At 31.5% G+C, this 19,093-nt stretch overlaps 2 protein-coding genes across 3 annotated transcripts; both read right to left on the bottom strand.

The window, feature by feature from the left end:
* Positions 1-271: 271 nt before the first annotated feature.
* Positions 272-6,027, bottom strand: LOC108781629 (uncharacterized). Of its 2 annotated transcripts, XM_018549654.1 has the most exons (5): positions 6,012-6,027; positions 5,665-5,929; positions 4,587-4,768; positions 2,640-2,798; positions 272-2,329 (listed from the first exon to the last, which is right to left on the bottom strand). In XM_018549654.1, the coding sequence occupies exons 2-5, from the start codon at positions 5,813-5,815 to the stop codon at positions 470-472; spliced, it is 2,352 nt and encodes a 783-aa protein (XP_018405156.1). In that variant the 5' UTR covers positions 5,816-5,929; positions 6,012-6,027; the 3' UTR covers positions 272-469. The 2 variants fall into 2 exon arrangements, with proteins under 2 accessions (XP_018405156.1, XP_018405157.1); XM_018549655.1 differs by lacking the exons at positions 4,587-4,768; positions 5,665-5,929; positions 6,012-6,027 and adding exons at positions 3,159-3,286; positions 3,352-3,376.
* A 7,701-nt stretch (positions 6,028-13,728) lies between these two features.
* LOC108781631 (uncharacterized) lies at positions 13,729-15,512 on the bottom strand. The gene is made up of 5 exons (XM_018549658.1): positions 15,451-15,512; positions 15,150-15,209; positions 14,811-14,923; positions 14,594-14,674; positions 13,729-13,977 (listed from the first exon to the last, which is right to left on the bottom strand). Exons 1-5 carry the CDS (start codon positions 15,461-15,463, stop codon positions 13,822-13,824), a joined length of 423 nt encoding a protein of 140 aa, XP_018405160.1. The 5' UTR covers positions 15,464-15,512; the 3' UTR covers positions 13,729-13,821.
* Positions 15,513-19,093: the final 3,581 nt, after the last annotated feature.

Genomic DNA, 19,093 nt, shown 5'->3' with positions numbered 1-19,093 from the left:
TTATTGAAAATATATAACAAGAATATATAATTCTATTTCTTCTTGTCTATCTACCACAACACAATTGTAAATTTACTATTTGAAGTTAAATTACAATTAACGTTATCAAAAATATGAAATTACCTATAACATACGAGTAGTTTATGAGAAATATAATCATTTGCAACATATATGTAATTACGTGATTGCAAGAGTTTATACAAAATCGTACTTAAAAATATTCCTATTTACATTTAAATTAAGATTAGTTATCATTGTACAAATTGCGAGATATTCAAACGTTACGAGTATATAGTACAAATATGGCGAGGGAAATAAATTATTAATCTTAATTATTCTCTCTCTCGCGCCGCGCGATTAAGCTTAAAAATAGAAGAATCTGATACTAATATTTTGCTGCCTTTCAACGATGTTTAACGCTGTATTTAAAATTACGATATTTAACAAAAGGTTCTATTACAAATAAATGTTAACCCACGTTATTGCTTGCCATTTGCGATGTCGGTCTATTTGTTGGCAGGCTCGTAATCGAATCCGGGAGAAATCGTTTACGATTTTTTACGCACTGTGACGGTGCTGTTCGTATTTCTATGTGACATACGGTGTTCGGGCTCTCGTCATTATTAGTGCCGTTATGCTTTTTCGATGGTACCACAGCGTCGGGTGGCGTGCAATATTTTCGTTTTAGAGAATTATTTGCATCTTGTTTCATGGGCGCGACCGATGAGCGTGTTTTGCGTGGTTGATAATCTGGCGTTGCTTGCATCTTCTCCAAAGCAGTCCGTAAAGGTAGCAAACCGACAGCAAAGGGAATCTCAGTGTTGGACGGATATGCAAGCAGATCCATCTCGTTCTCCCAATAATCCAATGTATCAGACATATCACCCCACAAAGCGCGACTTATGCACTTACATACATTGGATTTTACGGAATGATGAATGGTAGATTGGTCCACTGTTATTGATCTTTCCGTATTTTCGGTCTTAAATTTACTATTCACTTTCGGCTTCGATTCTTCCTTTGATCTTAACTCTTCCCTTTCTTTGTTACCAGCAACTGTACACGTGGATTTATTACTCTTTCTTACTATCAATTTCGAGTTAGTTTTCTTACTGTTGTTGCTTTTTTTATTGGATTGTACTACGCTCGCGATTGAGCTATGATCTGGTACCTTACGATCCTCCTTTCCCTTGCGTTTCGCTCTCGTGCATGATTCTGTTCTGTTGGGAGAATTACTTTTCTTGAACGATTTTTCGATTCCTAAAGAACTGCTCAAAGATAAGCCATTGTTCATAATCTCATCGCTCTCCTGTTGACTCAGCCGCATGCTACGTCTTAGAACCGGTTTCGCGCAATCCGTGTCATTTATTGGAGAATTAAGTCGCTCCTTGGCGGAATCTCGTTCCACATTTATTTCTCTATATCCGATCACCGTATGTTGATTACTTATGGTACCACCTACTATCGATTGTATACTTTCTGTACTTAAGCTTAAGATATATTCGGCGCTTTCCATATCTAGGGAGGTTAATAGATTAACTGGTACATCATTAGCGGACGGTTCATCTAATAAATCTATGGAATCCGTAGAGTGCGGCGGAGTTGGCACTAAATTGCGTTGTGTATGTACAAGCTTATTGCGAACATCGTCCATGGATCTACATCGTTTGGGCGTATAAACCTTGACGCATTTTCCTACCGTGCTAGGAACATCTGTGCTGCTCCTGGAACAGTGCTCCAAGTCATTCTCGACTTGTGGAAGGCAAGATTGCGACAGTATAGAGATGGTTTGATCGTTTTTGTTTACGTCGCAGGAAAAATCACAGCATTGCTCATACAAGATAGGTTTTAAATCAAGATTATGACAGTATACATTGTCTCTATTGCTGTTTGTGCACATAGTTTGTACTTCGTTTACCATACCTACGTGCGTAAGTACAGTATTGGTAGCAGCATCGCTTTGTATACTTATATTTGCATCAGACGAGAATGATGTATCTACTACATTTCTTTTGCTAGCATTAATATCATCCAATTCTTCGTACAAAGTATGTTCTAAATCATGCTCAACGGCTTCCACCATATCGTTTTCTAAAAATTGATTCTTATTTGAACTTATATCATTATTATTGCTATTTTCACAGACTGTTATATTCTCATCCATGCTTAATTTATCACATCTAACACAGATGTAATCATCCTCTGTAAGTGAATTATTTGGAACTTTTAAACTACAATCTCCTTTCTGTTGTTTTAGACAATTTTCAAAATCATTCAAAATTTTCTTAGAATCAACAATAGTATCGATCACAGACACCAATTCTTTAACCTGAAAAAAAAAAAAACAAATCTATTGATTTTACATATTAAAACAATTGTATCAAATCTTATTACACCGTGAGTTTTAAACTAAATAATTGACGAGAACATGCCGTAATGATCAAGCTGAATCTTGAATGTTTTTAATATAATTTCGGTGTGCATTTAAGAATCTACATTCGTAGTATATAAATTCACACGAAATTATATTAAAAGCATCCAAGATCCAGCTTGACCATTATGGCATGTTCTCATCGACATTTAGTTCAAAACAATTGTAAAATATTATTTAAACATTGATTCAAATAATCGTTATATACCTCAAAAATTTGTGCCGCAGTATGCAAGGATGATAAATACTGATGAGATATTGTAGTTTCTCCGCAATACATGAATTCGACCATGGCCTTCAAAATTTCAAAGTCCAAATCTTTTAAAAGTATAATTGGCTCTTGTCCCAAATCTTGTTGTAGTATTTCCTATAATATAAAACAAAATAATACATTATAAAAAATATTAAAGATAAAATAATGGAGAGTTAGAGAATAGAAGAGAATATGTGTCTAAATAGATGCCCATACAAAATGTCTAATATTGTCGAATATTCATTTTAATATTTTTGTTCAATGCTTTTATAATTTGTCTTTTTCAAGTGTCTTTGTCAGATATTAATGTGTGCAATAATGATTCCTCAAGTTGCATATAGAAAGATAGTAAAATCATGCAAGCAGGATATTTACACATATACCTTGTAAAGTAATGCATTTCTTAGAAAATAGAAACACCTGAGAGTGTACATACTTTACTATCCTTAGAGCGTATAATTAGTTATTTAATACCTTTCTAAGTTCTTCGAAAGTTGTGAAAAGTATGTCCCTCAAACTTGGTTTCTTCAAATGTTTGTTAAGAACTACTGAAATTCCGATATACAAGGCTTTCTTTAGTTTATATGAATTTTATATTATCCCTGCAAAATTGTTCTACCGTAAGTACACTATATTTCCCAATTTTGAAATAAATGTAATAAAATACCTTTTTCTTTTCTATCACTGATTATATCAATAATAAAAAAAAGTCCAAAGTCTTTCTATAAATGTAGAATGATGTTTGGTAGACATTCTAGTAAAAAACGATTAGTAAAAAATTTATTTTGCTTTGAACTAGCACAATATTCACAAATCCTAATGTATAATATATTTGTATAATTATACGTATGTTATAGCTATCTAGTTAAATAATCCTACATACATATATTACAATAAAGTAATATTATAATAAAGCTTTTTTGTAATGCCTTTCTGCATTTTTCAAAAAATATACAAACAAAATTTGTTCATCATACTAATAAAATAAATACAATCACAAAAATTCCAAATTATCATAAACTTGCTTCAATAAGTAAACAATTAAGTGTGCTTTTAATCAATAATTCTATATATTATTTTATCTAAATGTAATATATTATTTTATATAAATAATATAATTTTGAATATATCTTTAAAAATTCATTCAATAAAATTTCAATAATACTTCTCAGTCATCAGTCAATCTGGAAGGAAAAGAGATGCATATCCAAACATTAATCAACATCAATACATTTAAATAAATTTAAAATTATTTTCTGTAATAAGTATAAATAATTCAATTAATATTTCCATCTTGGCAAAAGTTCTTATTTCTAATTATCTTTATAAATTATATTATAAACTTTCTAATTATCTTTATAAAATTAGATGTACAACAGAGAAAGTTCATATATATATTACTTTTGTTAATATAATCTCTTATTGTTGTGCTATTCTATAAAACATTTAGGAACATTGAGAAAAAATTATCTTATTATTTTTTATATAAATATGACAATTATGTTTGATGATGTGTTTATAAAATGGCAAAATGTGTGACCTTTTATTACAGTACTTTAATATTTTGTAAACACTTTCGCAACTATCAGATCCCAAAATCTATAATTTAAATCTTAAGTTTAACAAGTAGAATAATTGCCTCTTTAAATAAATTATCAATTGTACATGTACAACAAATAAAATATTTGTAAAATACATTTATATAAGAAAACATCACGTTTTGATAAATGTAATTTATATAAAAATGTACATTTTAATGTTGTTAGAGAAACAGGCACTAATTATAAAATTCAAATGTACAAATAACATGTAAACTATATAAATACAATTTCTGCAATATATATGGTGATTAACAAATAACAGTAGGATAAAGAAAATGTATTTCAATATTTGTATATATACCTCAAAGTATATACTATTTGAAGCTAAAACCAGCTTGTGAACACGTAGCTTTTGTTCATCGCAGATCAATGTGACATCGACTAGAGCCTGACGTGCCAAAAGACCACTGAATCTTTCTGTAATATATCCCGCGTGGCCAGCCCACTGCAGGACACAATCCTTTGGTATCTCAACCATGACTACTACAAAAAAAAATAAAAAGCAATTAATATTAAACATACAATAATATCAATATCAAATGTATAATAAAATAATATATATTTATATATATGTATAGATTAATGTAAGTTTCTACCTATATAGATTAATTTTTTAAATCTTCATTCTACTTACTCTTTATTATTTTAATTCTTAGAACTATAAAAAGATGAAAAATAAGTTCAACCGAGATTAAAGTTAATCTATATGGTAGGGAATATGAATCTCCCATAAAGTTTTGTTCATCAGAAAGAATTCTTTCGTTTTTAACAGTATATAAAATATATGAAGCGATATATTTAAGATAAAATATTAGTGCAAATTTACTCTGAAATGTATGTATTCAATTAAATATATCTTGGCAAAGCTGGAACCTATTATATAACATAGAGAATGGGATAAATGACAAACTTGTTTCTTCATAAATTTGGATGTAGACACAAAATGAAGCAAGACATGTGAGAGAACAAAGTCATTTTTTCATCAGTTATTTCAGAATCTGGCAAAAATGGAAGACGTCTGAGTGCATGCAAAACGAATAAATAAATTGATCAGACAAAACTTTCTCTTTTCATATTTATCTCTGTCATATATAAACACATGCATAAGCTCTTTGAACAGATATACATACTTATACGTTCTCAAAAATTAAAACTGTAATTTTTTTGATGATAACTACTTTAACGAGAACAAAAAATGATCTCGGCAAGGCTTTCAGATTTCCACAGCAAAGCCACACGAGAGAAGTGATTCCGAGTGATCTCTGTTGGACGATGTGACAATGGAAAGTCGTAGAAGGTACCTTCTCCTCGCATCACCAGGACAGGACGTTGCTCACAATCTCGATCATCTCGATTCTCTGGCAGGCTCGTGTACTCACCGGTACGGATGTGATCGTTGTCGACGTGCGCATCTGTGATCGAGTAACAGCGGCGTCCTTGCCGTGGTCGGGCATAGATCGTACAGATGAGACGCGTTCGTCGTAACGTCGTTGATGCGAACGCATGCGATCGTATCGTGATGTCGCGCATTCGCACGTGCCCTGTCGAGGCTCATGAAACGCCGGCGAAATCGTAGATCAGCGAAACCGACGGCCTTACACGACATTGGCCTCGAGATTTGACTTGCACCCCCGACAATCGCGTCTGCCAAAAGCACAGTGGAGTACAGTATAAATAAGAATGTATAGATGGGTAGTGGATAGTATAGATACAACTGGATACACACGCATACACACTTGATTCACGAACGGAAGTCGATGGGCATCGACGAGATACTAATAAAGACCGTCGACTCTAGAGTCTAGAGTCTAGACCCGTGCGCCGCCGCTCCAAGCCCCCGCCGCCGAAAATAAAGAAATGGACCAATCACAATCGTCAATTTTTAGTTTTTGACTTCTAATTTATGGTTATGCTATATATAGTTTAGAACTGCATTTCAAGTTCCCTGAGGAAAATTTTACTTAAATTATAGCATACGTAACGTATACTATATTATTGAGTAAGATATCTACATTTATTAAAAATTAGAATTAAAGTTTATTCTAAATTAGGGAGATTATAAATAACATTGTTGAATTCAATATATGGTTTCTAATAACATTTCTTAAGTACAGACTACTATTTCTTAAGTGCAGATTGCGCAGCTTTTATATAAAACAAATGTTATACGACGTGCAACGACGTGACAGCTCTGAAGCGCCCTATTGGACTAAAACATGGTAAAAAGGAACTCAATTTTGAAATTTTTTATCGTATTCAGCATAGATTCTACCTCACAAGCACGTATTAATGCGTATACTTTCATTCTGTGAAAGGATTTTTGAATCTGTGAATGACAAAAAAAATATTTACAATACAAAAATTATACGATTTAGTCGGTAAGGAGGCTTTAGGATCTCCTTAAACATGACAAACAATTAAACTAATCAAAGAAAAGAGATTTTAAAATATATTAGTAACAGAATAAATTAAAAAAATAATTTAAAATAAATTGTATATTTATGTTTCTTAATAAAAATTATTATAATTATTTTACCTCAAACGCCACCGTCGATATAAAATAAAACGGCACACAGAGGTCTAGTCGACTCTTCGATACAGACTTTTCGTTCATACGAAAAGAGCTCCGAGGACCTAGAAAATGAAGAACATTGAATTATCGACGATTGATAAATTATTAATATAAATAATATTTAGCTAAATACACACACACACACACACATTATTAAATTCTTGAGTTTTAATTATATAAATACTCAATAAATAAAAATGCATATTTGTAATGCTTTAATATTTTAAAGAAATTTTACTGCAAAATTACAATGATCCCCTTTATACCGTTAAATTATTTGGTACGCGTATTAAATTGGTGCGGATTAAGCATTTAATATGTCTTTGTTTACATTGATTTATCTGAAAACAAGTTAAGTTAGGTTTTTAATCCAGATAATTAATTTAATTTATTTTATTGGGCTCGGCACGAAATGCAACTTTCGGCCGATTTTCGAATCGACTCCGCTGTCCCCCTCACCTCACCGCCCCGCGCGCAACCAAATGCCGCTTAGGAGCGTCCTAAGGCTCACATAGACATAAGGAGCATTTTCTCGTTCTATCTTACAGCGAATTCAATTGGATCCACTCAGTGCGTACTAATGCACATTAAAATCGTACACAAATTGAAAGTATAAAAATGTATGTTTGATAAAAATATAAAAACGGAATTAAACCATGAGATCTGCAACAGATGTTATTGTGCCGTTATGTAAAATCTGTATTTTATAATTCGAATATTTCCATTTTTACTTTTACACGGATTAAATCTGCGTATAACGGCTTTAATGTATGTACATATGCACTAGTACATGTTCAACCGATTTCACTATTAGTTTTGTATGTAATGAGCGAAAAAAAAAAAGATAGAATGAAGATTACAGCATGTCGAGCGCCCCGAACAAATGCTCCTTACATCTATGAGCGCTTTAGATACGCTCCTAAGCGTCGAGCGCCATTGTAATTGCTCGAGGGGTGGTGATGTGGTGAGGGGGACAGCGATAGGCGGAGTCGATTCGACAATCGGCCGAAAGTTGCATTTCATGGCGAGCCCTCTGATAAAGTCTCAACTCGGCAATTTTAATTAAAAGTAACAAAAAAATTGAGTGACTGTTGGTTTATGGTCGCTGGTTTAGATTCAATCTCGGTTCTTGTTTAGTATTAGAAATATCCGAAAAAAATCATATCATAAAAATGGAAAGATCAGACCATGTTCAAAAAAAGATATTCAAAAATTTAAATCTTTTTATCTAATAATAATTTATTGTCACAAAAAATATAACTGATATGAGTGATATGTATATTATTAATTAAAGTATTATATAACGCGCGCGCAAAAGAGAGAGGTGGTGGGGGAGGGGGAGAGGATACGGTGCGGACAGAGAAGAAGAAGAAGAAAGAGACGTTACTTCATTTCTCATGAAAATTATCACTTTTCGATCGCTTGTATGTCCAGAACGGCTTAACCGATTTAAAATTTTTTTAGCTCAAATTACTCGTGGCGATGCCGCCTTTCAGGACATATATAACGTTCGATTCAAAATTTTTTATATTTTTGTAGTTATGCACTCCAAAAAAATGGTGGACTTTGGTGGTTCAGGATAAGAGACTTTCAGTTTTTGAACACGACCGGAGACACTACCGCATCTTCTGATACTTAAAAGAAGAAAAAATAAGCTAGACAATAGTCATCCTCTTATTGATAGCAATTATTGTGAAAATAATGGAAGAATGTGCAACGCAAATGTCCAATTAGCATCCTTTTTGCATGACATTTTTACTGTCGAGATACTATATATTTAATAACTTTAACTTGTAAGTATAACTTGGAATATATTCAATAGTCCAAAACGTTCAAAACGAAATTACACCGGAACGGAACTGTGAAACCAATCACAATCGCGGAAAGGAAAGCAGAGTTATGATTGCAGAGTTCTAATTGGTCTCATTTTTCTGTTTAGTTTTCGCTCCATGTGACGCCAACCAGTTCCGAAGAATCACTCGACCGAGATGGACGCGTTTCGAATCGGGTGCTTTCACCGGGTGACGTAATTTACAAAAATCGTGATCGGGCCTTGTTGCCTCCGCATACAGGCAGAAGTCATTAATCAAGAAGAGGAAGTGCTGTGGCTGCGGCGACGACAACGACTGGACGGAGGACGCAGAACGAGTCGTGAGAGTCGCAGCGGGAGTGAGATCGAGAAGGATCCCTTTGGTGAGTCGAACGCTCTAAAATTGTAAAGCCGCCGATTTCGTTGTCGGAGGTTTCGTGAATTTCGTGGCACATATTCGCACGTTTGCCGAGTCACAGCGGATCACGTTTATATTGTATTGTATTTCGTAGTGTATATCGAGGGCGCGTTCCACTTAACGTTCGCAACGCTTGCGAGCATCATTTCATCCTTATCATTTTTAAATTAAACAAGAATGAAATGATGCTTACGAGCGTTGCGAACATTAAAGGTGCGTTCCACTTGACGCTCGCAACGCTCATGGAATCATTTCATCCTTGTTGTTTATTAAATGTTAAACAAGACAAATAACGCTCGCAAGCATTATGAGCGCCAAGTGAAACGCACCCTAAGTGGAATGCACCCTCTGTATACACTACGAAATACATTATTGTGTGAATCCGTTGTGTAGTGTTTTTCGAATTTTCTAGCTCTGTAATTTCGGTTATCGTCGCTTTCGCTTTTCTCGCGGTCAAACTCGAGGTCGAATGTTATTTACGTGTTAACGATTATTGAATATTGTCTATATTGATATACAATAATAATTCTATCGTTGTTTAACAGTATATACATGTATTATTTGAATTTCATTTAAATGTAAATAAAGGGCATAAGAGTTAAAAATTAAAATAATCTTAAATGTCAAAAAAAAAAAAAATTTTTATGGTATAAACGAAGATAAAATAAATGTTTTTACTTAAATTCGTTATATATATCATAAAAAAATTTTTTTTTGACATTTAAGATTATTTTAATTTTTAACTTTTATGCCCTTTATTTACATTTAAATTTATTTATTAACAAGAGTCCTTTATACATATTTTTATTGAATTTCATTGTCAAAGTGATTATATTATCAAACATGATATCTCAAATGGCTTAATTAATAAATTAAATAAATACATAAATCGAAGGGCTACGAGCCGAAAATAATATAGATAAGATTATTTTAAATTGAAGAACAACTAAATATATAAATATAAGTAATATTTACAAATAGAAACGTGACAAAAAATTTTTATGATGTAAACTAAATTGTTATTTTATAGAACTCGAACATGTAATTTTGTATTAAAGTTCTCATTAAAAATTTTGAATTAAACTATTACTCCACGTACAACCAAAGTGTAGAAATTAACTATCATTAAAATTTTAGATCCCTATAATTCAAGATTTAAACTTTTAAAATTGATGTTATATAGTATTCAAGATACTGAATTGTAAAAAGTTCAGCTACTATAAGCTCTCTCTCTCTCTCTCTCTCTCTCTCTCTCTCTCTCATTTTCTATAACTCCTCCGGAACTGCGTCCGGAAACTTCACTCGAGTGCTCTAACGTGTCATTCTACCTTTATTATTCACAAGACATAAAAGTAAGATATGATATACTCGGGTACTCGGATAAAATTTCCGAACGTAGCCCTGAGAGTCAGTAAATTAGTCATAGAAAAAATTTATAAAGTGAAAATAGGATATGCATGCACATTGAGTAAGGAATATCCATAGACTTGTAAGATAAACCCAACATGCCCCTGTGATAAAAGTGAAGCCAGTAGAACGGAGAGCGAGGGGATAACCACTTTTATGTAATCGTGGGATAGAGTTCCTGAAATCATTATAAGATTTATATGAAATCCCTATGTATAATCCGATAATTATACATATGCAACTATTATTGTTATGTTGGCTTCACTTCTATCTAAAATGGCATGCTGGGTCTATTTTATAAATCATGGATATATTCACACAATCAGGACCGCCGCTAGACGTAAGTGCGCCCGCGTGCGAGCTCGATTTTGCCGCCCCTTATTTCGACTGACTCGTGGCTAAATTTTTTCAAAATAAAATTTTGTATGACTACTTACATGAAATAGGTTTCAGATGTTGGAAAGTTAATAAAACACAAAATAAATTAATTAATATAGATATATTAATATGTATTTCAATTCAAATAAATTGAACTTTCCTGGCCTTTAATTTTGCAAAATCTGCAATTATTTGTTTTAAATCTAAATGATCTAATATTTCATATTATTAACACGAATACTAAAAATTCAACAAAGTGTGCATTGTACATAATGTTCTTAAAACTTGACAAATAATGAATAAAAATAATTTTATCGTATGAGATATGTTTTCTTTATTCTCCCAAATTTTGATATTCATTGTATAGTATAGAAAAATATTTTTATGATGTAGTTTTTTAACTTCAGCAATTAATAATTTCAATCCCATCCGTCAAATAGTTTTACTTACAGTTATGTGATGGATGGACGAACGGACAGATAATAGAAAAGAACACTTGAGAATTGTATAATAATTTCGTTTGTTTTTTATTATTTTATAGTATTTATTATACAATTGATTTTGGTGAATCATAAGAATAAAGAAACGCATGCTCAACTTAATAACATATCATAAAGAAGAAAACATTTATTAGATACATACCATTATTTTCACAGATGAATTTATTTGTAGACAGCACAATGAAGGTTTTTTTAATCACTTTAACAAATTAACTTGATCATACGAGAAATGAATAGAGAAATAAAAGAAATGTTGCGAATCATGAACAAAAAAAAAGTCGACTACTGCACGAGGAATCGGGAAATCCTAAACAATTGCGCGACAAATAAGAAACAGTTGCTTGCTTGCGGCGCTCGGCGGCACGAGCAGGCAGCGGCAATGCCGCCCCCTTGCTCGTGCCGCCCGCGTGCAGTGCACGCTTTGCACGCCCGCTTACGGCGGCCCTGCACACAATTTGCACAATCACATAGACGCATAAAGAAAATTATCCAATCACATTTCCGTCATAAGGACGTACGTAAAATGTGATAATTTTCTTTATGCATATGTTTATGCGGCTATGCAAGTTTGTGTAAATATACCCTAAATGCTGATAAATGCATTTCTTATGCCTTTTTACGACTATTTACTATTAAAGATAGCTTTTTGTTTTACCAAAATTCTCTTTATTTATTACACAAACGGCGTGTAAGAAACTTTATTTAATGTCGTGTCATTTCTTGCTATTGATATGATCCAATGTTGGTACAGCAACTCTAGAGTTTTAAATAAATATTTCAAATTTTATTAATAAAAACATAATAATATATTAATCAATATATAAAAAACCTATGTATTCATATAATACATATACATTGGTATACAGGCAAATAGAGTCAATATGTTAGTTATAATTTAAACAAATATGTTAGTTATAATTTAAACAATATACAATACTAATTTGATTTCGAACGATTACGAACAATTCCGGAATTGTTTCCGGAATTTCCAATAATTATACTGAATCCAATAATTATTAAAATAAGTATTGATTTATCAAAGAAAGTCAGGTATCATAAAAAATGTGTTCATTGTATCTGATGAGAGTTAAAGAAATAATAGCCTATTCTTTAGAAAAATATAATATTAAGGTAAAAGTATATTAGACTGTTTAAACTAATAAAATAAAGAAAACTCAACAAATACATTACTTATCTAAACTACAAAACGAATTATTATATGTAATCACAGCAATAATCACATATTTTATAAACAGACTTATTGTATCTAAAATTAAAAGTTATAAGATGTCTTATCCTGTTGTACCCTCAAAATTTTAAAGAATTAAGTCTTAAAACGAAATACAGTTTTGAAAAAAATACTGTGTATGAAAATAACGATGCCTGATGTTTATCATAATAAATAATATTTGATATTGAATGATCAAATAATCCATGAATGTCTTTAATGATGTTTCAAAATTATTCTTGTAGATATTGTCCAACTACTTCTTCTCGGAAAAGTGATAGTTGATTATTATTCATATTTTTTAACTCTTGCAGAATTTCCTTATGAACAGTTAATTTTTCTTTTCTCAACTCGACGTTTTTTTCTTTTAATTCCTACATTTTTTGTTTAATATTGTCGGACTTAACAGATTTTTTTTCAAATAAATCAATGACAGTTGCCATAAGTCGTGGTTTTTTTACATCTAAATAATGTAGAAAAGTATTAATAAAAAACGTTAAATTTTATAATTTATTTGATATTTTACGTACCTTGTAATTTTTTTGTAGTTATACATTTCCTTACGTTACCTATAGAAGTTACTGTCCCATTTTGTTCCTATCAATTAAAACCGTAATCAAATAGTATTATTACATGAGCCCCTTAGTTGACAAGTGGCATAAGACTGCCTTATAAGCATAAGCCTTATGCCACTTGGCAACTAAGGGGCTCACATATCTATTATAAATATTATAAAAAACACACATATCTAAAATATTTTATACATACAAAAACATTTTCTTCATTTTCCATTATATTTATATCTTGTAAATTTGTTAATGATGAAGTAAAATATTTCTCTTTTTTTGCATTTATTTGAATATCTTTAACCGGTTGCTTTTTTTGTTTCATACAAGATTGCGTTGAAATCGAATCCTAGTAAATAAAAAAAAATTCACATATATGTAACATTAATTTATATTTCTCTAAACTAAAACAACATTATATAAATAATATTGTTTTATTTATAGATAATTATAATATTTTATATGCATACCGAAATATTTTCCTTAATATCAAATTGTGTATATTCTTCATGCAGAATAGGAGATTGCAATCGATATGAATCCATGCTCGAAGTTTCATTAAAAAATATTTGTTCTGTGTCATTTAATTCAGTATTATATGACAAAGTAGAAATTTCATTATAATTAGAACTTGACATTACATCTTCAATTCCACCTTCAGGTATTCCTGTTAAACCACTGGCCTCTGGTGTCAAATTTTTTTTCTATAACAGTTAATTCTAAATATTTTGGTGAACCGCCATCCGTGCTTGTCATATAACTCTTATGTTTTGCAACTTTTTTTAAAGTATTGCACTTCCAATCTCTCCATGTCTAAAGAAGTAAAACATGACAAATATATATAGTAAGTGAATACAACAAGGCTCGCTTCTATCATATAAAAATAACTTTAACTCGATTTAACTTACTCCATTTATCGTTTTCTAGAATTAGAGAAAGATATAGAATAAATTGAATCGAAAATAAAGTCTTATATTGATGGAAACTTGTATATGTAATACAAATTTTATAAAAATTTGATAAAATAAAAAAGAAAGTTACGCCAAATTTACATGAAAATATTATATTACATCAATATCTTTAATATTGGACAAAGTAATAAAAAATGTTTAATATTAAGCTTTTAATGATATGTACCATTCTAAATAAATTTGTTATTAAATTTTTATAAACATTAAATTTAGAGTTGTATATCATTAAGAGTTTAATATTTAAAATCTTTTGTTACTTTGTCCAACGATAAGGTCATGTCCACTAACTGGTACATTTACCTTATATGATGCAATCTTCTTACTTATTTAATACATTTATATTGTACATAGCAGTCTTATTAATTTATTAATAAAAAGAAATTAATTGTTTATAATTTCATATGTTTATGCTATTAAGGATTCATTACATAATAAATATTACCAAATATGAAAATTACCTTGGCCCATTCTTTACAGGATTTACGTGGTCCGCATGCTGCAGTATTTAACATTATAGATAATTTTTCCCAAAATTCATCCTATAACCATTTAAGCAATATAGAAATACATTTAAAAACAAAAACCGTATAAAAGAAAAATATTTATAAAAAAGCACACTTGTGAAAATGTAATTAACAGAATAAAAATAATAATTAATATTTATAACATTCTTACAATTTTTCGTTTATTTTCACTATTGTATCGTAAACGTCCTCTGCCGAAATCGGGATATCTTTGCATAAAGGAAAGTAATATTCCTTTTTGTTTCTCGGTTACGTTCATTTTTCCTAAAACAACGGGAATGACCGACAATTACAGTGAACCATTTTCTCCGAATTGGTTTTATAGATCATAAAAATTTTTCACACGATGAAAGTATACATCAAAATGAATGGGTAACGCTAAATTTGATTACAAAATTGAAGAAAAAAATAAAAAAGTTCACTTATTTTCACAGCTATCATTTGAGGTTATAATTTATTTATTGTAGAAATTTCTGTAGGTTGTACATACCAAACCCTCGCGCAAAGCGTATGATGTGCACAAATAATCCTAAGCTTGCGAAATTGTCATCTAAACAAAAAAGATAATTGAGAATATTTGTTTCACGTGTAATCGTTTCGCTGGCACAGAGATAAACGATGGTAAACAGAGAATTGTGTGGTACTTCTCGTACTCATGATGGAAGTATATACTTCCACCATGCTCGTACTTTCATGTCACATGAAAAAATACGCGCGATTGGCTATGATCGTAGTGAAAATACGATATCCCTATGCTTACGGGAGCTAAACGTGAAATATATTACACGCACGTGCCAAGAGCATGTCGGTCGAGTGTCGCCTGTAACAAAGCTGCCGCGAGTAAAGTTCATTGGACGCCGTGTGCGATTCGCTCGAATCATCTTGAGAATTAGTACTTGTTTTTGAGGAATGCTCGCCGGCCTTGTCGCTACTAGGTCATCGCGTATCGTGTTCGCGATTGTGTAATGGTTTATGCTCTCTGGTAAGGTCGTCGAGTTAGAATTTCCGTATTCGCTATAGAATGAGAGCAATGGTCTTAGCCGGAAAAGTCGCAATTTCTGTTTTCTTTCGCCACGCTGGTTGGTTGCTGCTCCGCTGCTTGATGCTTGCTGCGTCCAGTGTAAATCCAGCATAAAGGCTTGTGTCCACGATGCTATAACTTGGACCGAGTTCTCGGACCAAGTTTTTGTTACTAACTGATTTGACTCGGATAACTACAGATGGCGATGTTTTTCCTCTCTTTAACACCCGAATATATAAATTTATGTCACGCGTTTTTGCACGAAACGAAAGAATCTGGCAAAAATAAGCGTCGAATGAGCTTAGTTTCATTAAAATCGGTGAGATCGGCCGTTTTCTGCATAATTACCTGCAAGTATAAATATATATTTCCATAATTTATGAAATTATTTTCTATATTACTTTTCTTCAAAAAACAAATATAATTTTTTCAATTTTTAGATTTTTTAATATACCTAATGTTGCGTAAGGAATTTAAGAAATTGATCGCTATTGCTTTATAATAGCTAAAGCAGTAGAAAGAAAAAGAAAGGAAGAATCAATGAGAAATCATCAACGAAAACACCAACGTAGATCAATTTGGACTCGACAGTGGATTCTTCGAAAAAATTGTTCATCTTGCACATGAGGAATTAAGAAGAGAGGATAATGTATGTTTTGAAAAATACTTTAGGATGAGAAATGATTTATTTGACCGACTTGTAGAAATGGTAACACCATATACATTCAACGTCAAAATACTAACATGAGACAATATATATCTTCTAGAAACTCCTAGATTATCGCTTACTTTGAGATTTCTGGCTACGAGTGAAAGTTATAGAAGTTGAGAATATTCAACAAGGATCCTAGCATGTACAATTTCTCACATAATTCCTGAAACTTGTCGCGTTTTATATGAGGTTCTTCGAAAAGATTACTTAAAGGTAAAATTTTTTTCCATTTTCAAGGGTGGTTTTTCACGATTTAAAAAAAATTGACATAGTGGCGGTCAATTTTGATCCCTGATTTGGATTCAGCACGTCAAAATACCTAAGAAAACATAGGTCTAGTCTTTGGCACATGTCACTTTCTTAATTTTATGTAACTGTGTAATTTAAAAATAGTGGGCCGAAAATACAGATTTATTTAACTTTAGAGTTGAATAACTCGGAAACTGGCCATTATTGAGCTTTGGGCCCATTCATACTTTTGTCCAGGACCACATTAACTATAATTTAGTTTTCGTAATTACTCTTTAATATCTAAAAATTCGAATCCATTATACGAATAAACAAATTTGTGAAAAAGATAATTATATCAGGCACAAATATACAAAACTTATATTGTTCAATAACCAATAAATAAATATAATTTATCATTAGCACTCAAAGACGTTTTTTATTCATCATTTAATAAATGTATAAATTATCACTTGGCTGTCACTTAAATGTTTTTCTTATTATAAATTGAAATTTATTAGTCTTTTCACTTTAACCTTAAATTCATATATCAAATGTATACTGCAGCTGACAGCTATGTATAATTCGCTTGCGCGCGCATTCCCTCCCTACTGTCATGCGCATTACCAACTACGATCTTAATCTATTTCTCTCTGGGTGCGTTCCGAGTCGCGCATGAAGCGCGTAGACTGCATAGAAAGTCGTTCCGAGTTAACTATTGCGCGCTTCGAAAGCGCTTCGAGAGTACTTGAATTCCCCAGATTGTACTAACCGTACTGAATTCTTAGCACTCCACTCAGCGCATTGACTGCTTCTCTTTCGACCTGAGGCAGTTGATGCGTCTGATGCGTTCATGCGGTCTATGCGCATGATTTGTAATTCGGAACGAGCAACGAGTACCGGACAATACAACAATGAACGGACGAATATTTGCGATTTGCGATGGAACAGCGATTACAGCAATTGCATGATTTCCCGGTCTTATTAGAGGATAAAAATGAAGTATTAACTTTATTTTTAAATGAAGAGGATATGGCGAAAGTAAGCCAAGATAAAATTAATGGAATTATTCAACAAAAATTAAAAGGACGAAGTAAGAGTTAGAAGTAAATTACATTTAAAATAATATTAAAATGTTAACATATTTACAATAGAAATATTACAAAAAATTGCTTAAAATTAAAAACATGATGTCCGTTACTTAAAATTAAAAACACCATCTCACCACCATCTCACCGTCACTATATCTGCTTCCTGTCGGCATCTAAGCAGCATTCGTCTTTGGTAAGATATTCTGAATAAAATAGTATATATTAAAGTTATTTATATATTATTATATATACAGCATATATAGTATACATAGTATATAAGTTATTTATATTATTTTTTATATTAAATACTTACTTAATAGAATCATAGTATCCTATGCCCAGTAAAGAATTAACGAAGTCTATTGCTGTTATTATATACTCATCGACGTTGCAGGTAGAAATATGTAACTTAATTAATGCGTTACTGTAAATTAAAAATACATAATTAAAATATAAAATATCAGCAAATACAATATCATGAAATAAATTATTATATTAATACGTAATTTCGATGGAATTTAGATGGTCGATTCTCCTGTTCCTCTGGAGATGTGCAGAAAAATTGTTGGCATCGGAGGTAGATGCGTAGGCGAAGGATGCGTAAAGTTCTTCCACTTGCTTCAATATCACAGGCTTGCTGGAATTGATTGTCCCGACAAAAAAGCAATCAATCGTTGTATATTATTATTTATTATTATTAAAAATAATTATTGTTGTATTATTGCTGTGTTTATTATTATTCAAAATAATTATTAATGTTAATAATTATTGTTTATTATTTATTATTTTTGAAAATATAAATAAATTTATAAAACAAATTTAGCGTTTACTTCATTATTACTTATATATTTTATACTACGATATATTTTATGGTATCCGAAGGGTATCTTAAGAATTGTCCGCTGCGCCAAATACATTTTTTTCATTTCACCGTGTACAAGACGATTTACTATCACTTTGAGACTTAAGCGGGGAGCACAGACTTTTGCATAACGCATAAAGCATGTGCATAAGGAATTTCATTGGCCCATTTTCTTATGCATGAGTCAATGGACCAATCAAATTCTTTATGTATATGGTTTATGCGTTATGCAAAAGTCTGTGCTCCCCGCTTTATCGTAACCTATCATAACACTGAATATAAACGTTCAGAGATGCTGCACTGCTCTGTCAGAATTTTTGCGCGTTCCGAAAACCATGGAACTAAAAAGCGTTGCAACCTTTTAGTCCCCGACTGTACACTCAGTTTTGGGCATTTTCGAGTATAATTAACGAAAATTAGGCAACATAACAGACTTTTCTCCCGAGATTCTAGGAACTTTTTTAAGGTTGGTACCCTTTCAGCTCTTCGAAGCCAGAAAGCAAGCGAGACAAATGATTTT

This window comes from Cyphomyrmex costatus, unplaced genomic scaffold (genome assembly GCF_001594065.2).
Source record: "Cyphomyrmex costatus isolate MS0001 unplaced genomic scaffold, Ccosl1.0 scaffold85, whole genome shotgun sequence".
Lineage (NCBI taxonomy): Eukaryota > Metazoa > Arthropoda > Insecta > Hymenoptera > Formicidae > Cyphomyrmex > Cyphomyrmex costatus.
This window is presented reverse-complemented; position numbering and strand designations above follow the sequence as displayed.